This window comes from Chinchilla lanigera, unplaced genomic scaffold (genome assembly GCF_000276665.1).
Source record: "Chinchilla lanigera isolate Chin_1 unplaced genomic scaffold, ChiLan1.0 scaffold00012, whole genome shotgun sequence".
Classification (NCBI taxonomy): domain Eukaryota; kingdom Metazoa; phylum Chordata; class Mammalia; order Rodentia; family Chinchillidae; genus Chinchilla; species Chinchilla lanigera.
In genome coordinates, this window is record NW_004955413.1 from 28,316,924 (window position 1) to 28,338,479 (window position 21,556).

The 21,556-nt window shown below is 58.2% G+C and overlaps 1 protein-coding gene across 2 annotated transcripts; it reads right to left on the reverse strand.

The window, feature by feature from the left end:
- Positions 1–12: 12 nt before the first annotated feature.
- On the reverse strand, positions 13–16,500 carry Ttll12 (tubulin tyrosine ligase-like family member 12). Of its 2 annotated transcripts, XM_005379439.2 has the most exons (14): positions 16,237–16,497; positions 12,663–12,829; positions 10,522–10,720; positions 9,748–9,907; positions 9,526–9,659; positions 7,415–7,491; positions 6,356–6,472; positions 6,073–6,267; positions 5,697–5,808; positions 4,025–4,176; positions 3,574–3,655; positions 2,132–2,200; positions 1,408–1,546; positions 13–1,132 (listed from the first exon to the last, which is right to left on the reverse strand). In XM_005379439.2, exons 1-14 carry the CDS (start codon positions 16,396–16,398, stop codon positions 981–983), a joined length of 1,917 nt encoding a protein of 638 aa, XP_005379496.1. In that variant the 5' UTR covers positions 16,399–16,497; the 3' UTR covers positions 13–980. The 2 variants fall into 2 exon arrangements, with proteins under 2 accessions (XP_005379496.1, XP_013367120.1); XM_013511666.1 differs by lacking the exon at positions 3,574–3,655 and having other exon boundaries at positions 1,040–1,132; positions 16,237–16,500.
- Between the last annotated feature and the right edge of the window lie 5,056 nt (positions 16,501–21,556).

A 21,556-nucleotide genomic window follows, 5' to 3' on the forward strand; every position in this document is an offset into this window, starting at 1 on the left:
AAGAGGCAGAGGCAAAAGTCTTGACTTTATTGCGGTATAAACCCAGCAAGGCCCTGGAGGCCGGGCAGCCAGGCCCGGTGGGCTGGGTGGAGCAGAGGGCGGTGCCCGCCAAGGGGCCCAACAGCAGTCCAGCTCTGCTGCGGGAAGGGCTGGTTTTAGCTTCAAAAACGAAACCTTCGCCATACTTTCTCCCCCGTGCAGGGGAGGCTTTGGAAGCAGCTCCAGCCACAGGGGGTCCGTGCCCCCAACACGAGGTGCACTGCAGCCTCACAAAACGCAAAATTAGGAAATAACTGAAATTTTACATTTTCATCCCATAAATGAAAAAAAATCACAACCCAACGTTCGGACCCTAGCCCTCTGGAGAAGACTCACGGCTCTGCTTGGAGTCGCAGCAGCACACACGCAGGCCCAGCCCCTCGTCCTGTCCCCGGGGCCCCGTCCATCTCAAGAGGTGGGCAGACCTGACCAGCGAGGTGTGTAAGCAAGGAGTCAGGCCCAGGGACAGAGGGGACCTTCGTGGGCCCCGCCCACAGGCACAGCCTTCCCGCCAGAGCTGCGGGGTTTTGCTGGTGACTGCTCTGGCACGGGTGGCCAGGGCCGAAGGCTGAGGTGGCAGGCAGGCCCCCCAGGCGGCTCTGGGCTGTCACGCAGCTCTGCAGGCGCAGACAGAAGCGCCACCCGGGAGCCCTGCAAGAGCAGACTGGACAAGAGCCTCACACTTCCCCAGGGAAGCCAGTCTCTAGGGAGCCCCTCTCCGCTAAGACCTCTGGAACGAGGCGGCTGCGGACAAGTGCTCAGAGACAGGGCCGCTCCTCAATGCAGAGGGCAGTGGGGGAGGCTCCGTGGCCCTGGGGTGTGGTGGACACCGTGGTCCCAAAGGGTGAGGGTTTGGATCGAGGGCTGAGGCTGCCTCCGGGTGGCAGGAAAGGAGCTCCGCAGAAGCAGCGTGGAGGGCGAGGCTGGAAGGGCATCTCGGCCTAGACAAGGCGCGTGACGTGGCAGTCGTCAGGCTGGTCCAGGAACAAGGTGCTGAAGACGTCGTTGAAGAAGGAGGGGTGGTACCTGCAGGCGCGCTCGCAGTCGGGGTTGAAGTTCACCTCCAGGATCTGTGGCTGCATTGCTCGAGACCCTGGGCAGAGCGGAGCAGGCAGTGGCAGCGGGCTGGGGGTCCCCGCACTCAAGCACAGCGGAGGCCGTGCCATTACAAGCTCAGCGTTCGCCTTGTCACAGAGGTGGCGGGGGCGGCACTGGCCAGGGCTGTGTGGGGCAGTGTTTCCACTCGGCCCCCTGGGGGCTCCCCGCCACCTCCCTCTACCCTGGGTGGCAGGCAAAGGGCACCCCGAGTGGCGCTGATGGGGCGGGGGCAGAGTGGGTGTCGAGCGGGAGGATGGGGGAGCCCCTCACCATCTGGGCGGGTGTCCCACTTCAGCATGAGGTCCACAGCGTACACGGCCCGGGACGAGGGGTAGTCGCAGAGGCCCAGGGGCGGCGGCTTGGCACACGCCACCTGGAACAGCTCCGTGAAGGCCCGGAAGATCTCCGCCTGGGCAGGGGCAGCTGAGTCAGGGGCCTGCCTGGCCCAGAGGCTGACACTGGACCCCCCGGAGCAGCCTCCTAAGACAGGTTTCGGGCTTCTGCCTGAGCCCTGCCCTCGAACGGCCCTGCACCTGTTCCTGACCACCCGTCTGACCTCGGCCCCTCATTTCTGGAGTTGGGGGTGGAACCCAGCGTCCCTGCCCACTGGGCAACTGCTCTGCCTCAGCCGTGCCCGAGCCCTGGCATCACTCCTGAGACTGCCTATCTCCCACCCTGGCACCCTGGCTGCTCGGCCCGCGACCCAGATGCCCGTCTGCTCTCCCGTGGGCTGCGATTCCCAGGGCCGGGGGGGGGGGCTGCTGTCCGCTGGCTGTCCCAGCGGTGCCCAACATGTCACCCTCCTGCTGAGGAACCCCCACAGTGCCCCACACAAGGGAATTCCCTTCCCTGAGTGGAGGGGAAGCTCTTGGCTTGACCGGTGTCCCCCCGGGGGGCACCCAGAGAAGGCAGAGAGCCCGGTCAGCTGGGAGGGCAGGGGTGGCTGCTGCAGGGAGCCAGCCTGGTCCCCAGCCCTGGGGCGCTCAGGACTCACCTGCACGCCGCTCCAGGGGAACTCCGGGTACTGCTTCTCAAACTCGGGGATGAACTCGTCACAGTGCACCTGTAAGACACGAGGCACACACGCTCTGCCGGGGCCTCCGCCGGCCAGGAGGACAGGCCTAGGCCTGCTGTGACCCCAAGCCGTGGACACACGCTGGGTTTGGCGTCCAGCCCTGGGCCTTCAGGGTACAAACGGGCAGGAGACTGGGTTAAACGCTGGATCTGTTGTACTGGACAAGCAGAATCACCCCTCTGAGCCTCAGTTTTCTCCTCTGCGAAACCTCTGGAAACCTTCCTGAGCGGTACACTGCAGGCTCACCTGAGGCCCTGAGTGCCAATCTGGAAGGCTGCCAGGCCAGGATCCGTGTGCCCAGCCCGGAATGGGCACTGCGCTGCACTGATCTCAAAGTGTCAAAAGGACAGCAAGATTCTCCAGGCCAAGACCTCACCCAACACACACTGAGGAAACTAGCTTGCGTTTTCTGAGAGGAAGGGTCGGCTGGGCCCGGTGAAAGCCCTGCGTCCAGGCCCTGCAGGACGTGTGTCCTCGCCCACAGGCTTCCCAGACACCACATGCAGAGGGAAGGGGGTCAGCACCCTCTGGGGTGACTTCCATGTCCTGGGGCACAGCCATAGATGAGGGACACAGTCCCTGCCAGGTGTGTGCCAGCCCGGCCACTCTGATGCGGCACCTCTCTTTGTAGGACTCCTCCAGGATAAGACAATGAATCCAAAAATATGGTGCTCAGTCACACAGATCTGTGTAAATGCCCCCTGGGGACGCAGCGTGTAGGCTGTTCAGGCACTCCCTTTGCCTTTGAGAATCCAGCCACACCGGGGACCGATCCACACACAGCAGAGGGCCTGCTTCACTTCCTGATGGCCCGAAACACTTGCTGACCGGACGGCACGGTGCGCAGGACTTTTGGACGAGTGCAGCAGCCTGCTACTCCCCCTTGGGGATGCAGAGCTGGCCCCGGCCCTCGTGCAGGCTCCTGCAGGTCCCCAGCGTGCCGCTGTGGCTCTGGTGACGCCTTGGCTGGGAACGGGCTTTGCCTGATGCCTGACTTAGCTCTGCCATGGAGACAGCAGTGCCAGCCCTCACTAAGCGCCTGCAGTGGGCACTGCTGGGCACCGTGTGCCAGGAGGTGACTGACACGTAGGCAACTCCAGGTCCAGGTGGCTCCTCACCTGTCCCTGTGCTCACAGGTGCTGCAGGGACAGGAACCCGTTTTCCCAGGGGACCCCTTTGCTCTGAACCTTTGACCTTCCTCATACCCGGGGACTGTGCCCCCATGACCACCACGGTGCCCTCTTTAGCACCATGAGGACTCTGAGGACACAGGACCTGGGCCTGGTGAGTCACACCCGCATCAAACACTGCCTCTGACAGCCAGGACTTGGAAGCTGAGCCTGGGCCCCATCAGGGCCCACCTGCTTTAGCACCACATCCGGGTCATAGTTCATGACGGTGAAATGCTTCTCGTAGTCATCCAGGTCTTTGAGCTCGAAGGGTCTGGAGTGTGACAGGGAGACACAGAGGTGCCCGTGGGCTCCGGGGCTCCACGCACCACAGCTGCCCACAGAGAGTCTTCCCACTGCCCCAGCCCCTGGGCCCTCGAGTTGGGGTGAGCTGAGCTGGGCGCTAACTGTGAGGATCCCCTGCGGCCCACGAAATGCCCGTGATTCTCACGTGGCGATGCCTGCCGCACAGAAGCCGCGCACGCTGCAGCGCAGGCCCCGGCTCCTGGAGGGGCCCAGCGGGGGCGGGGGGGGTCACCACTGAACTCCCAGGGGTCGCAGGGCAGACTCCCGCGCAGCCTGCCTGACCCCACGAGCAAGGAGGCCCCGCCCCCGCCCCAGGGACCCCTCTGCGCCCAGGTACCGGTTGGAGAAGCGCAGCCAGAACACGTCATATGTGAAGATCCTCAGCGGCTTCACCGAGCGCAGCAGCACGATGTAGCGGACGTCGAACTTGACGCTGCCCACGTCTTCTCGGAGGAACAAGACGGGTCTCTCGATGTACTTGGACACGACCTGGAGGGCAGAGGCGGGCTCAGCGGCAGCTCCCCGCCTGGTGCGCTGGGCCCCACCAGAGGGGCTCTTGCACCTGCACCCCCAGAGGGACCCTGGGCCCGGCGCCAACCGTCTAGGTGGCTACAAGTTCCTTACACACATCTTCATGTTAACTGATGACAAAAATCCCATCAGTCTTCAGGTTTTGAAAACAGAACACAGTCTCACCCCTGACCTGTCCAGGCCCATCTCCTGCCCTGGACACCCCCAGTGACGTCCAGGCGGTCTCTTTCCTTCCAGTTCCTGCCACGTGTGTGTCCCCTGCAGGAGCCATGGCCAGCTGCATTTTGTGCCTTCTGATCTCCCACCTGATTTGGGGCGGCCCACCACCGTGGGGCCATCGTCCTAGGCCTCGGGCTGGGTCTGGCCTGGCCCTCCTGCCGGGGACCCTGAGGTCAGACACGCTGAGATGGTTCTGGGCGGGGCTCCACTGTTCTTACCCGACTATCACAACGGCCCCCTGCAGCAGTGCAGGGGAAGGCTGGGCTCTGCCCCTAGTTCCCACTGAGTGACCTGAGCCACGGCTGACCCTCCCTGTGGAGGATGACCTTGAGGTCTGTCCTTGAAGGAGAAGCAGTCATCTCCACTGTGGCTGAACCTGGCCCTATTCCACGTAGTGATGTGTACAGGGCTGGCTAGGACTTCTCATCCCCTCACCTGGCTGTAAGCAATGCGTATCAGGCCAGCCGAGGTGCTGATATGTAGTCTCTGATGCAAGGTGACAGGACAGTGTTTCCCTGGCCCCCATAGCTCCCAAAAAGCATGTGTGAGCCAGGCAGGACAGCCAGCCATGCTCCACATCAAGCCTTGAGATGACTTCCCAGGGCATAGAAGATGACACATCATGGTACACGCCTGTAATCCCAGTACTCAGGAGGCTGAGGCAGGGGGACTGCTGCAAGTTTGAGACCAGCCAGGGCTACAAAGTGAGCTCAGGGCCAGCCTGAACTGCACAGTGAAACTTTAGTCTCAAAAAGACAAAAAAAACCCAAAGATTTACACATCAGAGTGGAAGCACCAACCCCCAAACATTAAATATTACCTTGAACTGTGTTATGCAGATTATCTTTCTGCGTATCTTTCTCTCTGCATATTGCAGAGGTGATTTCAGGTCTACCTAGCCCAGCTCACAGCACCTATTTCCCGCCATTCTCACAGTCACTCATCCTCAAGCCACTCCTTTCTTCACAAATTAATAAAACCCGGGTTTGGCCCTGGGTCGAGGCCTTCATTCTGGTTAGCCACCATCCTAGCTGGACTTAGGATCCCTTGGTCCCCCACAACTGCAAGTATGTCTTAGCATCTTTATTCTCACCATGCATTGCACTGGAAGTGGTAGCTTGGAACTAACTTACTGGAATTCCAGTAACTTTCCCATGGGAAATATAAACCGCCTGGAAAACAGGAAGGGCTCTCCACACCTCCTCAGGTCTTGACACCGGGTGCCCCTGGGCCCCTCTCTGTGCAGGGCTGAGGCCCACCTTGGGGGTGCTCTCCCGGTGCCGGATGATGCTGTGCAGGCTCCTGGTGACGTGCATGTCGAGGCTGCGGGCCAGGTTCCAGGGCTTGCAGATCCAGTGATTGTCCTCGCCCCTGGGAGACGGGGCTGTCAGCCAGGCTGCTCCCTGGGGCCTGCCCGCCAGCAATGGGGCCCAGGACCCTGGCCGCAGAGAGGCAGCCATCGCCCCGGGGACTGAGGTGCTGTGAAGGGGTTGGGCCTTGGGGACAGGGAGGCATATCCTAGGGGCCGTGGCAGGGACCGTGACTGTGTGGGGCAGAAGCGCCTCATATCCCTAAGGGCAGGAGAGTGACAGGACACCCTAGGGTCCCTGCTGGCCTGGCTGGGAGGGGCCTTACCGCCTCTCCCGCTGCTGGAAGTAGCTGATGAACTGCGGCAGCTCAGTACGCAGGTTGAAGGTGCGCGGCAGCCAGGCAGGGCCCTCTGGACCCCCGGCCCGGCGCGCGATGGAGGCCAGGCAGTCCTTCACCGTGAGCAGGTTCTCGCAGGGGAACTGGTTCAGCAGCACGCCCGGCCTCTCCTGGCTGAGCTTCCTGTGGCACAGGCAGGCGTGGGGGGCTCAGAGGGAGGCCCAGGCCCTGGGCTGGGTGTGGGGTCCCTGTAGGCCAGGAGGTGCCCCACCTGTAGTCCTTGAAGTGCGAGAAGTGGTAGAGGATGTCGGCCTCCGCCTCGCTCGCAGTGAAGGTGAAGCGCGGGTGTGTGAGGTGGCCCAGCACCTGCTGCACGTCCGAGTGGACCCTGCGGGCCGTGGAGAGCGGGCTGAGCGGCTGGGCCCGCGTCCTCTGCCCTTCCACCCCACCTCACATCTGTCGCCAGGACAGCGCAGGAAGCTTAGGTGTTTACTGAACGCTGGTTCTTCCCTTCCGCACTCGCCAGGAACTCAGCCCTCCCGGCCAGCTATCGCAGATGGGGTGAACGTGAAGGCAGGAGCGGCAGGGGTACAAGAGCTGGGCAGGCTGGGCGCTGCCTGGCTGGGTGGGCCTGTTCCAAGCGGTTAAGTTGCTGAGCGACGGTGGAGCCTGACTGTGAGTGGAAGATCGTGGACGGCCTCCAGGTAGCCTCTGCCCCAGGAGAGGTGAAGGACAGGCCGGGGTCCCAGCCGAACTGCGTCTCGAGAAAGGGCCCAGAGGCTGCCTGGACTGGACTAGGCTCGGGTGGCTGCGCAGGGTGTCTAGGGGCCTCCAGGACGGGACTCCCCTAAAGGCAGAGGCTTGACCCAGTCCCAGGGAGGGGGCCAGGCTCAGCACTGGATGGGCGTGGCTGTCTGCACCTCCACTCTCTCCTGCAGAACAGAGGGGCTGCAGGGTACGGCCTGGGCTGCTGCACCCCCAGGCTCCGGGAAGGGCCCCTAGGAGGGGCCAGCAAGGCTACCGCCAGCTCGGGCCCCACAGTCAGGGGAGCAGCCCGTGTTCTCATTTCCAGAACCAAGGGGCTGAGGTGCCAGGGCGCGGCAGCAGACACTTGTGCCTGAGTCCTCCGCCCACCACCATCGGGTCGGAGGCCTGCTCCTGCTTCTGACTTTCCGGTTGAGTTTAACACCTGCCTCCTTCAGGGGCCCAGCTCACCACCCTCTCCCTGCTGGTCCACTGAGGTGCCCCGTGTTTGCGCCAGGCTCTGCTTGGGCGCCAGGAGCACAGAGAGTGCAGAGGCGGCGGCGGAGGCCTGGCCCAAGCTGTGTACCTGAAGACGTGATCTTGAGCGTGGGGCACTGGGCTGATGGCAAGAGGCAGCTTCTCCCTGTTCTCCTCCAGAATGGCCTAGAAGGAAACACGCCAAGGTAGATGGAGGCTCGAGGACTTGCGCCTCCCAGCTCCATCCCCGTGGGCAAGCCTTGGCAGCTGCCACTCCCAGCACCCACCAGCCCCTGGGGCCCTGGGCTCGAGGCCCCACAGGCACCCACAGGCACGGAATGGCTCTCCATTGGCGTCCAGAGACCAACGTTCACTTTGCCCTCTGTCTTCTCAGTGTCACTGCAGAACCATGGGAAGGCGGCGGGAGGGGCAGCCTATCCCTGAGGGGCTGCTCCCAGCCTGAGCTGTGCGGTGCGTTAAAGCCCAGCCTCGCAGAGCAGAGCTCAGTCCAGCCTGGTGGGTGGGCTGGGCCAGCGGAGCCGCTGCGGGTGCCTGACACTGGGGCGGTGACAGTGGGCAGTTCCAGAGGCCTGCGCTTCCTCCTTGCCTTCTCTCGGAGCACTCCTTCCGGGAAAGGCGGCCCTCTGCCAGGACACTCGGTGGCCCACGGAGTGTCCCACACCAAGAGCGGAGGGCTCTGCCAAGGGCGGCTCCGACTCACCAGGCACAGGAGCGGGCACGGAGGCCCTGGAGGGCAGCCTGCGGGGACCTGACAGCGCTGGCTGGGGCTCAGCAGGACACGGTGAGGTGCGCCATGCTGCTTCCCGCAGCTGCTAAGCTCTGGAGTTGTCTGCTGCGGCCACAGCTGAACAGCATAGGGGACGCCAGGGCCCCGAGCGCAGGCCTCGTTCCACTGGCCAGGTGGGGGAACAAGGACACTGCAGATTAAGTGTCCGACGCCCACCTCCGCCCGTGTGGCGAAGGGCGTCCAGGGTTCCAGGGACAAACAGCCTCGAGGCCAGGATGCAAAGTCACCCAAGCACTGGGCCTGAGCCCTCCAGCTGCAGCTCAAGGATCCGTAAGCGCCCACCTGTGGGCACAGGCGCAGGGAGGCTGAGCCCACCTCTGCACTGTGGCAGGGAGGAGCTGTGGGACAGAGCTCCAAGACAGCTAACCGGCTCCAGTCCCTCGGCACCTTCCTGGGCCCACGGACAGCACCAGACGCTGCCTGTCCCGGCCATGCAGCCTCATACACAGGGTGCAGGGCTTGTGCCTCTGCCATGGAGCTACTCTGTGCCTTGGTTTTAGACTCTAGCTCTCCTACCAGCTGTGTGACCTCTGCTGTGTCACTTAACCTCTCTGTGCCTATCTGCTCGTCCTTAGTCAAATGAACATAAGAACAGAAGTGTAAAGTGTTGAATAGGAGAGCATGCTCCTACCTCCACCCCAGCCTGCCTGGCGCCTCACAGACCCTACCGGGAGGTCCCTGTCAACACAACCTGTGTTTACTCTCACCACCAGCCAGGCCCTTCCAACCAGGAGGGGCTGGAACTCAGCTCTCAGCACTGATGAGGGCTCCCGGCCAGGGCCTGCCGTGTGCTGGGCAATGTTTCACACACGTGCGACATACATCGGCCTCCATATCCAGAGTCCACAACCTTGGATTCCACCAACAGAGGTAAAAAATGTTTACAAATAAAGCATCTGCGCCAAATGCATACAGACTCTTGCGTGTCGCTGTCATACAATGCACTGTAAGGATTTGCAGTCTCTTAGCTGCGTGTGGGATTCCATAAGCAGTCAGTGATGGCGTAAAGTATTCGGGTAGACGTGTGTGGACCTTATGAGGACACTGCACTATTTCCACGAGGGATTTGAGCACCTCAAGAATTTGGTATCCATGAGGGGCCTGGGGCTGGTTCCCTGTAGATATTGCGGACTACTGTAGGGTCAAGAGCACCACCGTGCAGCCCGACCCTGGCAAGACCAAGTCCCAGCTCCTGGCGCCACGGGACCCGGATCAGGACTGGGTCCAGGCTGTGCGGGGCCGGGCAGCTCCTGCCTGCACCCTGAGCTCTTGGTTGCTCCCTGGACACTGCCCACCTCCCCCGATAACCAGCTCAGGGCCTGGCCTCCGGCTGGCGTCCACTCTCATTTAATGACCAGAGAACGTTTCAGAAGCACTAAGCAAGTAGGGTGGAGGCCGAGGCGGGGCCACACCTGGTAGTACTCAGCGGGCGGCTCGGGCGTGGAGGAGCTGAGGTCCAGCATGTCGGCGGGGGCCCAGGGCAGCAGCATGCATTTCCGGATCAGCGGGTCTGCCTCTCCGTAGGCAAAGTCCCGGGTCACCTCCTCTGCACCAAGATACGCGTGCCCGTCAGCGGTTGCGCGAGAGGCCTCCGAGGCCCATCCTCTGGGCAGGCGGGGGGGTGCCAGACTTACCGCCTGTGTCCAGGTCCCTCAGGGGCCACAGCAGCGTGTACGCCACCCTCTGCGGCATGTAGAAGAACGGCGCCGTGGCGAAGCTGGGCTCGTCCGCGTGCTGGATCCTCGAGCCAAACTCGTCCATGATGTACCACACCGGCACCTTCTCCTCGGCTGTCTGCGGGCGGGCACAGCGGCAGCCCTCGTCCACGTGTCCCCTGCCCCTGCCCGCCCCTGCACTCCTTTCCTTGCGCCCCACGCCAAGCCCACGTCCACCCTGGCACAGAGGAAGCGCAGGCGTGTACATCAGTTATGGCTCCTCCCCTGCACCCAACGTCTAACCGGCCTGGGGACTGCTGGGCAGGGCCGTGTGAGCACTGAGGCCAGGTGTGTAACGGCGCCTGGCAAGCAGGCCACCGCCAGCACCGACACGCATGTGTCTGGGCCTGTGGGTGAGGTGAGTCCTGGAGGACCCCTGCAGGTGGCGCCGAAGCTGAACCATGGGAAGCAAGCACGTCTGTTCCCAGGCTGGGCCTGGCGAGGAGCACGGTGGGAGGCCTGCGGGGTGCAGGTCTGTGTGGAGGCCCGAGGCCATGCTGACGGGCTGGCTGTCTTAAGGGTGGCGAGGACCACCGCACGACAGGATTAGAGGAGCCAGGGCCGAGGCAGCCGGCTGCGTGGGTCTGAGAGGGCTGTGCCCTGGGAACTCGAGGGCTGGGGGGCACCTGGGTCCCCACCCCGATCAGGCCCCGGGGAACACAGGTTGTTCCTGGGCGCGTGGCAGCGGCTCACCCCATGGGCCAGCTGGTAGGTCTGGTTGAACTTCCACATCTCTTCCAGCACCTGCGCCACCGCCTCTTCGCTGGGCAGCTCGCCGTGGAACTCGATGCCCATCAGGTTGGCCATGCGGTGCAGCAGCCCCGGCACCTGCAGCAGCTGCTGGCGTGCGTGCTCTACGCGGCACGTCCAGGCGTGGTCGATGAGGAAGATGCTGCAGGCACAGGCCACACATGAGCTGCCACGCAGGCATGGCAGACAGGGAAAGGGGGAGGAGGGGGGCCAGAGGGCAGAAGATGCCAGGGCTGCAACCAGGCCTCTGCACCCTACCCCTCTGCACCCGTTTCCCTAGCATCGTAACTGTGCACAGTCCTGGAACCCAGCAGGCAGGGCCAGGACCCCAGCTCTGCTGCCCTCAGCCAGGGTGCGTCCCTGAGGAAGCACTTCTTCCTCTGATCTCTACAGTGAGGCAACCAGGGTCCCTGCCTCCCGACAGCAGGAGCATCGATCACACGGGTCCAAGGATCCAGGACGCTGACCATGCTGAGCACTGTGATAAACAGCAGCTGTCACTGACGTTAAGGGAAGCCCAGGCCCGTGCCGCCTTCCTGCTCCTCACAGGCCCTGCGCTCCTTGAACTCCACACACCGGGGGAGGCTGCACAGCCTCACACACGCACGTCCATGACTTCTGGACCAGGGCTCTGCTATGGTTTATATTCAGACGTCCCCTCAAAGCCTCTTCAGGACGTGACTGGATCATGGGGTGTGATACTCATTAACGGATGAGTCCATGGATGAGTTTACAGCTGAGTGTGAGGCTAGGAGGTGAAGCCTGGTGGGAGGCAGGTCCGGGGGCCATGGGTCACAGGGGCGTGGCCCGGAAGCCTTCACTCTCTCCTCCTCCCTTGATCTCTCTGCTCTGCTGCCATGCCATAAACAGGCCTCCTCCACTATGCTGCCCTGCCTTGCAGACAGACAACCACGGACTGAGCCCTCTATAAACCATGAGCCAAAATAAAACTCTTCAAGTTGTGTGTGTCGGGTATTGTATCTCACAAATGAGAAAGTAGTAAGACAGGCACACAGCTTCAGCATGTACCTAAAGCATGGTAGGGGGCCTGAGGCTGGGCTCCCTCTCACCCCAGGATGGAGTGGGCCGGGCTCCAGCACGTGGACAGGGAAGGCAGCACCTTGCTTGGCCCATGCTCTGTCTTCCCTTTAACATGCAAGGAACGGCAGATTCCCCAGTTCTTAGGCTCAGGCCAAGTTCAGGAGCGTTTCCTTCACTGCGCTTCTGTTAGTTTTTTGGTTTGCATATTGATTTATTTCTGCTTTGTGCTTGGAGTTGAGGACACCACAATGCAGTGCACACAGCCAGGCCGTCTAGGATGTGTGCCTGGGCGAGGGGACCATGGGCAGCTGTGGTGAGGGTGCCGTACCAGGCAGGGGCCGGGAGGGAGGACGGGAGAGCTTGCTGGGGTCTGGCAATCCCATAAGCTCAGAGGAGCAGTGGAATAGGAGTTAACACTTCGGGCTCTGAACCCAGGCCCGACCTGACGGCCTGAGGACGGCCCTGTGTCCGAGTCCTCTGTGGCTGTGCCCAAGCGCACACAGGGCTCACTGCACTGACCCTGAGGCGGAGCCCAGGGTGGGAGAAGAGACCAGACCCCAGCGACCCTCCGAGGCTGGCCCGGTTCGTCCTCACGGTTCCTTTGGCAGAGCAGCCCGCAGCTGTGCTCCAGGTCTCAGGTCCCACCTCCTGGGACCCTTCCCAGAGATTCTGATTCAGCAGGGCCCGGGAGGGCTGAAGGCCTAGGAGCAGCCTGCGCGGGCTTCAGCACCGATGTCTGCAGCACCCCGGGTGACCTCACCCAAGCCCTCCCCCTGGCGTCTGGCGCCGTGCAGTGGGACCACGACAGGAAGGTCACAGGGAGGTGCCCTCAGGACGAGTCAGACACGCTCCCAACAGCCAGCTAAGAGCCCAGGCAGAGACACAACTGCCACACGTGCAGGTCACAGCGCTGTCCCAAGGGGGCCATGGAAGCCACAGGGGTTCACAGTTACCGGTGCTCTTCCTGCTGGTAACATATCCAACGGGAAGCCGGGCCCCGAATGGCATGGTGTAGACGACCAATGCGCAGGCCCATGTCCTACCTGTTGGGGTCATCAGCCTGGAGCCCACTCTCGCTGGTCACAATGACCTTGTAGCACAGCTCGCCCCCTGGGTTGGGCTGCTTCCTCCGTACTTCGCTAGTGGCCTCATCCTCATCCTCCGCCTCCTCCACCAGCATTATCCCAAACTTCTCCCCGGCGTCGAAAACCTGGGGGCCAGAGCACGGGTCAGCAGGGAGTACGGACAGGGACCCCACCCCTAACCTCTCCCTGGCAGCCCGGACTCCGGTTCTGGGCTCTGAAGGGCTACAACCAGGGCTCAAGGACAAACTCCGCTCTGAGAAGCAGGACCCATTCACATCCAGCTTATGCACAAAATCTGACGGGGAGGGAAACTGGGTCTCCTCAGGACACCACTTCTGTGCTGTTACCCAAGGCCCCGGCCCACACTGGACGCCACGCTTGGGAACGGGACTGCGTGTCCCTAGACAGGTCTCTTGCCTTACAGGGACAAGAAGGTCCCGAAGGCTGAGGGGGGCTCTGGTCCTTCTGGAGGGGAATGGGACTCAGGGTCCTGGTGACCAGGGAGCACCTCCACCCCCCCTACCAGAACTAATCCAATTCGCCGACAGCTGATGGGCCCTGGGGGGCGCCCTCCTGCTAGCTTGCCAGTCCAGGAGACACCCCCAGGGGGCCTGTGGCTATTCTTGGGGGGACGGCCTTGGTGCTTGGGTGTCCCTGACCAGGGAACCCTAACCCTAACCCCTGGGTGCCATCACACTACCAAGGCGGAGGCCCCAGCTGCGGTCTGACTCTTGGCTTTGCCACAAGTTACTCAGCCACTGGGCCTCAGTTTCCTCGTGTGTCCAGGGGGAAGTACAGGGCCCACCTCAGAGGGCTGCTGAGAGAATGAAATGGTCAACCCACCAAGGGTGAGAACAGGGCTGGGACCACGGCGACTGCTCTGGAGGCACCCGGACCCCCCATCACACTTCAGTGCCAGCAAGGTGTCACCCGCTTCCCGGCACCACTGGGAGAAGGAAAGGAAACGGTGCACACAAGGTCCCCGGCATCCCTGGGCACTCGGCAAAGGCTGGTTCCTCCCGAAACCGCTCTCCACTCTGCAGCGGTTGGAAACCAGCCACCTACTGGGGCAGCTGCTGTGTGTCGGGCAGGACTGGGCACTGTGGTGGGTGCCGAGGATGAATCACGCACGCCTGGGTCCAGGGCGACAGTGAGGGTGGGCCAGGCCTTGTGAGCGTCGGTCTGGTAAAAAGCTCTGGGCCCCGGGGCCTGGCAAGGCTTTCTGCACGGGCAGGCGCAATCAGAGGTGAAGACCTGACCTGCGGCTCTGGGATGGAGGATGAAAGGAGCCCTCGTGGAGAAGGGTGAGTCCCCACCCCAGGCCTCACCTGCGGTACTCCAAAGCCTGGCTTCCACCCCAAACTTTCTGGGGGACACTGCAGACACGGGGAGCCCACAACCCCACCCAATGGGGCTGAGGGGCTGCTGGGGAGATTAACACGGGCAGCGGTTATAGTTGGCAGCCCACACGGGGGAAGTGGCAGTTATTTTATTTTATTCATTTATTTTATCTCTTTGAGACAGGGTCTCGCTATGCAGTTCGGGCTGGCCTTGAACTCACTTTGTAGCCTACGCTGGTCTCAAATTCTCATCAATCCTCCCGCCCCAGCCTCCTGAGTGCTGGCGTTACAGGCCTGCACCACCGTGCCCAGCCACGGCAACTATTTTTTTGAAGTACTGCCGTCCTTTCTCAGGAAGTGACACCAGGGCCCATGCCTGGCCCTCTCTGTTGGTGAGCTCGCATCCAAACCTGGCTCTGCACAGGCCTCGCTCTGCAACCACGGCTGCAGGTTAGTGCCTGGCATTGTGGCGACTCAGTCCTGCCCACAATGGCTCAGTAGGTTAACGGAAAAATACCAGCTGCCCCTGGGTAGGGCACAGCAGACAGGGTGGCAGGGGCAGACGGCCCCAGCTAGGCTTGTTCTCATAGCACCATCCAGCCCCCAGCCCCAGGGGAGTCAGACTCTCGTCTCACCCCCGCTCCTGCCCACAGAGCGACAGGCAAGTGGCCTGGCTGGGTGAAGGTCTACCGCCCTGGAGGCAGGCTGGGCAGGGGCCAGGGTGTTCCTACACTGTCCTCCCATACAGGACCCTTTTAACAAGCTGGTGTCCTCTTCCACCCAGCAGTGGGCTGGGACACCAGGGCAAGTCCACAGAAAATGCTGGCCACACCACACACTGTACTGGAAGAGGGGGCCATGGCCACGGTACCTTTTTTGAAACCCAGCACTGATGTTCAAATTATGATGAGTTATGACTGACAAACCCCACCTTAGGAAACACCTTAGGTCAAAACGCACTGAACTAGCCAGGCGTGGTGGCACACGCCTATGTTCCAGCACCATGGGAGGCTGAGGTAGGAGGATCCAAAGCTCAAGCCCAGCACTGGCAACTTAGCAAGGTCCTGTCTCACAATAAAAAAAGAGATGGGGATGCCGCTCAGTGCAAAGACCCTGGGTTCAGCCCCCAGGACTGCAAAAAAAAAACAAACAAACAAACAAAAAAAAAAAACCATCAATCTCCTCCAGTATTTCAAGAGGCTCCTGCTACCGATCACTAGCCCAAGAAAAAAAGCAAAATTCAAAGTGCAGCTCTTGTACCACCAGTAAATGCTCATCTGTACATGTTTGAGCAGTAAGTTATCTGGTCCAAACAGGAGCTCAGGGAGAGAAGCTGGCTCAGGGAGGGTGGGGTGTGCCCAGCAGTCGGGCCCAGGAGATGCCGAGTTCCCGGCCTGACACCTCCTCCAGGCTCTGGGGCTCCACTTTGCTCACTGGCTGGGCCCGGAAGCTATGCCCTCAGGAGGAGCCCGGCTCCAGCTGAGGAAAAGGCCCCCCTGGGGGGCCCTGAAGCTGCTCTGACTCCAGACCTGGACAACCCACGTCCCATCCCTCGGCCAGGATGAACAGGAGACCCTGTGGAGGGCTCGATTAAAGCAGGCAGGTGAGCAGGTCGGATCTGTTCCCCAAAGCGGGAGAGCATCGGAGGTTTCTAAACCCTTTTCACTTTCCTTTAGTTGCCTCTCCCTCTCCCTTGGTCTCAGGTCTCCTTAATTTGCCCGCTGCTCAAATCGGATGAAGAAAGATCGGCGAACCAACCAGTGAAAGTTACACAAAATCAAGGGCTCCTGTTCTCAGGGAGTCAATGGTTGAAAGTTTCTGGGATCGGATCTGGGAGACCCTGGGCGAGTTCCGGCCCCTTCCTAAGCCTCAGTTTTCTCATCTGCAGATGGCTGCTGAGTTTTACTCCCTCACCGAGCTGCTGCGGGGCCGGACACGGGCCGAAGCTCATTCATCTTTCTTCCCGCTCCCGGGCCGGGCCCTGGAGGACCAGGACACGGGGATCGAGCTCTCGCTGTCACTCTTTAGCCCCGAACTCCAGCCTGCCGCTAAGCTGCCAGGAAGCAGGGTGGAAGCCGCCCGCTCATCGCGCCTCCGGCTCACCCGCTCCCACCCGCTCCAGCCCGGCCGGCCGCTGCCGCGCCTCCCCGCAGAGGGTGCCCCCTTGCGGCCCGCACTCCAGACCCCCGCACCTCGTGCTCCAGCTTGTGCAGGAGGCTGCCCCAGTACCGCTCCGGGACGCCCGAGGAGCGCAGCGCCGGGCCGTGCGCCGCCGCGAACTCGGCCAGGGCCGCCGCGCCGTCCTCCCGCACTGGGCTCGGAAAGCCGCACTCCCGCCCCGGCTCGGCTTCCATGGCGAGGCTGTCGCTCGGAGGACCCCGCTGTTACTCCCCGCTCCGCCAGCAGCGCCGCCGCCCCGCCTCCTCTTCGGCCCCGCCCACGGCCCGCCGCAGCGCCAGGCACGGGTCCAGGGAGGCTGCGTGCGCTCGCCGTGCGTACGTCAGCGTGCGTGCCCGTCAGAGGCGTGCAGGTGCTGGGGAGGCGTGTCTTTCTGCACTCTCCCCTAGCCCGGGGGATGCCGGGAGGGTGGGGTTACGCCGTCCTACACGGACAGGATCAGGCTGGACCGGAAGAGACTGCCTTCCAGGGACTAGCCGGGCGTGGTGCGAGGTGTGGCCGCCCTCCTCTGACCACGCTTTGATGGCTGCAGAACCCTAGGATGGGAGGGATTCTCTGACCCTTGCATGCGTCAATAAATTTAGGGGCTTGCAAAATGGTGGCCCCTCTCAGTGTAAATCGATCCCATTAAAGCTAGGTGTACCATCAGAAGGTGTTTTTTTTCCTTACAACTTGAGGTGCTAAAAAGTGCATTAAAGAGTTTTATCGTTCACTTTTAAACATTCACTACTCTTTCAAGTCTGTTGCATTGGGATGTGTTTCATTGTCTTTCTGTTTGCAATGTTGTAGTATTTGTTTACTAAAAAGCTCAAAACCTTGACATTTGTGCTTTGATTGTTGATTTTGATTACAATTTTTTGAGCTGCTGGCGCTGTAATCCCAGTACTCTTATAGGCCGATGCAGGGGTCTCACAAGTTCAAACTCAGCCTGGGCAATTAAGAGACGTGGTGAAACTGTCTCAGAATAAAAAATGGCCAGGCATATAGTTCAGCGTGATGGTTTAATCCCCAGTACCATCAAAAAAGCAAACAAAACTAAACACAAACCAACAGCACCCCTCCTCTCCATAATATATAAATTACACCAAAGAAAAGGGGATAAAACCACAGCACCAAAGGTGTTCAGCTTTCTCTGTGTGAGCTGGAGCAGGCCCTCTCAGCCTCTATTTCCCACGTTTCATGTACCCGTTATTCATTGGTTATGATCAGTCCCTCCAATGGCCTGCCGTGATGGAATCTTAACTGCTAGTAGACTTTTGAGAAGTGACTGCATTATAAAGGCTTTAACTTTATTCATGAATTAATCCACTGATGGGATCATAATTTGATGACATGATTAAGAGGTGTTGGAAACAGGAAGTAGGGCTTGTTGAAGGGAGTGGATCATAGGGTGTGACCTGGGGGACTCCATCTGGTTCCCAGCCTCTTCCTTTCCAGCTCTTTCCCTCTTTTTTTCTTTCCTTTTTTTCTTTTTGAGACAGGGTCTCTCTATGCAGTTCAGGCTGACCTTGAGCTCACTTTGTAGCCCAGGTTGGGCCTCAAACTTGCAATGATCCTCCCGCCTCAGCCTCCCCAGCGCTAGGATTTCAGGTGTGCGCCACCACGCCTGGCCCTCTCTCTCTTGATCGTGGCTGCCATGGAGTGAGCACCTTCCCCCTCCCAGGCCTTTCCACTGCGCTGTTTCTGCCTTGGAACCAGGATCCCATGGACTGAAACCTCTGAAACCGTAAGCCAACATAGACCCTCTCTTCTTTAAACTGCATATGTCAAGTATGTGGTCAAAGCAATAAAAAGCTAACACAGCTCCAACAGTGTTAGGTAAGAATTATCTACTTCAGAGACCTGATTATCACAGGTCTCAGGTCTGGTGATGCTATTTAACTAAACTATTTATCATGACTTACAGTCTTACACCTATATAGTCTATATGATACCTCCTACAATTTGATTATGAACGCTCGTATGTTGCAATAATTGTTGTCTTTGACACCTTCATCTTGTTTATATAAGTCAGAAGTTTATCTGCTTACGGGACAGTCAATCCAGCTCAAACTGGCTTAAGAAAAAGGGTATTTATTGGATTAAAGAAGTTCATGTGGGCTCCAGGTACAACTTGATCAAGGGGTTCGGATGATAGTACCATGATCCAGTTATTCTGTCTTTCATCTCTGGTCTTCTGTGCTCTGCTTCTCCTCCTACAGGCCATCACCTTATGGTGATAAGTTGGCTGCAATAGCTCTAGCCCACGTCCTCCCAGGGACCTAGTCCTACTATGGGAAGGATCCTGACTCTCAATGATTCTCTTAGGTTCTGTCAGATAAACCTCCCTGATTAGGAAAATGTGATACTGTGACTGAACAGACCTAATTTTACATGGTCCTCCCGGATGGCAATGCAATTGTGTTGGAGCTCTTCTTGAAACCTTCCTTTGCTGTGACAAATACCTGAGAAAACCAAGTTATAAGGAGGAAAGGTTTACTGTGGCTTGTGGTTTTAGAGGTTTCAGTCCATGGTCACTTGGCCCTGTTGCTTTGGGGTGGCACAGTCCATCACAGAGGGGAGGATATGGGAGGAGACGCCTGGTCACCTCAGGGGTGGTTGGGAAGCAGAAAGAGAGACAGGAAAGGATCAGGGTCCCAGTATCCCTTCAGTGGCACCCCTAGTGACCCAACTTTCTCCTGCTAGGCCCCCAACCTCCCACATCTCCATTGCCTCCCATAGCACCCTCTGGAGACCAAACCTTCAACAGGTGGGCTTCTGGAGAACATTCCAGAACATTCCAGATCCAAACTGTAGCACCCAGAAATAGAAGCCCAGCTCCAGTGCCCTGTTCAGGGTTTGCCCCGCCGACCTCCCCAGCCCCCTCACCACACTCTGCCTCTCACTGCAGTCCTTGCCAGCCTTCAGCTCTCACTGTTCCTTCTGCCCCAGGGCACTTGTCTGCCACCTTGACCTTTCCACTCATTCTGCAGCTCTCTGTTGAAAGGTTCCCTCCCCAGGAGCCACCCAGTGGGCGGCTACTAGTATAAAATACTTGTCTGATTCCCCTCAACTCCCCCTGACCCCGTGGAGAACAGAAAGAGAGGAAAAATGTTTTTTTTTTTTGGGGGGGTCTTTTTCTCTAAATAGCAAGAACCCAGGATGACTTGAGGTCCCTAGAAGCTTTTAGAGCTGAGGGTGCATATAGGTAATGAATTTTTCATACACCGTGGAGCTGACACCAACGATGATAACAAGGAGTCTCCCTAAGGAAACGGGCCAAACTGTGCTTCGCTGCTCTCTGTTATCCTTTGATTTTTTTTTTTTTTGGTACCAGGAATTGAACTCAGGACCTTGCACGTGCCAGGCAGGTGCTTGTGCCGCTGAGCTATCTCCCTGGCCCTTGTTATTCTTTGAAATGCCTGACAGGGACCAAGCTTGAGGTGACACCACATGCAGCTATTAAGCAGCTGCATTGCTGGTCAAAGACTGCATTTCTCACCTTCCAGGTGCTTGCCAGGAAAATAACTGTACTGAGTTGGATGATATAGTTTCCATGCTTAGAACCTCTCATCAGATACGAGTGCATATTTACTTAGATGATATGTTTACTTTTACTTGTTTTTGAGAGTTAAAGATATGATGTTATAAACCGGACTTTTTTTCTTTATGCATACTGAGGACTGAACTCAGGCCCTTTATACTAAACTACATCTGTCCTATTTATGTACGTACATACGTATGTATGTGTCTCTTTGAGACAGGGTCTCGCTATGCAGTTCAAGCTGGTCTTGACCTCACTTTGTAGCCCAGGCTGGTCTCAAACTTGCAACAATCCTCCTTCCTCAGCCTCCCAAGTGCTGGAATTATAGGCGTGCGCCGCTACCACGCCCAGCTCATATTGAAACATTTTTAAAAAAACAATTCACATACAATGACATTAAGCTTTTGAAGCCCACTTTAGTGGTTTTAATTATATTTTCTATCCATTACTGCAAGAAAAGAGACCCTGTTCCCATTTGCAGTTATTTTCCAGCTCTCGGCAACCACTGATCTGCTTTTTGTTTCTATAGATTTTCCTACTTGACATTTCCTATGAAGGAAGTCATACAATACAGGACTTTTGGTGATTAGCTTCTTAGCAGAATGCTTTCAAGATTCATCCATATTTTAGTATATATCTCTACTTCATTCACTTACATGATTAAAAATTTTTTTTTAAAGGTCATAGAATGGCAAATGCTGGAATTACAGGTGTGCATCACCACATCCGGCTTGGACATTTGGATTTTCACTCTTTGGTTATAGCAGTGCTGATTTCATTCTAGCAGCTTTTCTGTGGGCTCCTTACTATTTTCTATCTACAAGATCAGGCCATCTACAAATATAGTTTTATTTCCTTTCAAACTTAGGTGACTTATTTATTGACTGACTGAGAAACAAGGTCTATGTTGCCCAGGCTAACCTCAAACTGATGGTCTTCCTGCCTCAGCTGCTCTAGAAGGTGATTTTTATTTCTTTTTCTTGCCTAACTGTCCTGACTAGAGTCTCTAGCACAGTGGGGCACGCAGACATTCTGCTGTTGATCCTGTATGCTACATTTTTGAGATTTATCCCCACGTTGCATCAGGTCACAGTCAATTTTGCTGCTATGTGAGATTTAATGGTGTTATTTTGCAGTGATCTTCCGCTGAGCCCTTGAACAGGTTGGTTACCTGAAGCATTTGCCTCTTACAGAGGTGAAGCAATGGATATTCTTGTATGTTTCCTGATTCATAAGTTTTAGAAAAGAGATTCTCTAGTAAATGGATCCATATCCTCTCTTTTCTTAGATCACTTAATATTTGCCAACCTAGTGCTACCATGGCACCTCTTTGTTGCTGTATTTCCCATGTTATTACAGGGTTGAGTGCCTTTCCAGATGGTAATTAGCCACCCAGATTTTATCCAAACATTTGCCAGTGTTTACTTGAGCTCTTTATACCCTTTTGTTACTAGGTTCTGAAGTGCTAGGGTCTCTGTAGATACTTTTTCTAGATTCTTTTTGTGCTAAAAAAAGAATTGGTCGAGACAAGCACAAAAGGCAGAGAGATTTTATATTTATTAATGCTAAGAAATGAAAACATGCTCTGCAAAGTGAATGTGGGTCAATTAAAAGTAAGAAAAGAAGTACACTCTGCAGGGTGAGAGGGGACCACTGTGAAAGAGAGACAGCACAATGGCCAAGAGTTGAAGGTAGTACTTTTTGATTGGTTCCAGGGGCATGGCTCCTGGATTTCCAGCCAGCTGGCCATGCCCTAATCTCCTGCCTCACTGTGGCAATTGTGAATTATGATGATATGACCAAACATAGCA

Excerpts from the sequence above, each read along its gene's own strand:
- Ttll12 (XM_005379439.2), bottom strand. The coding sequence starts at position 16,398 with ATGGAAGCCGAGCCGGGGCGGGAGTGCGGCTTTCCGAGCCCAGTGCGG. Across the intron at positions 12,830-16,236 it reads TGCACAAGCTGGAGCACGAG|GTTTTCGACGCCGGGGAGAA; the intron begins GTGCGGGGGTCT and ends TCTGGCCCCCAG. Across the intron at positions 5,809-6,072 it reads TTCCAGCAGCGGGAGAGGCG|GGGCGAGGACAATCACTGGA; the intron begins GTAAGGCCCCTC and ends CCCGTCTCCCAG.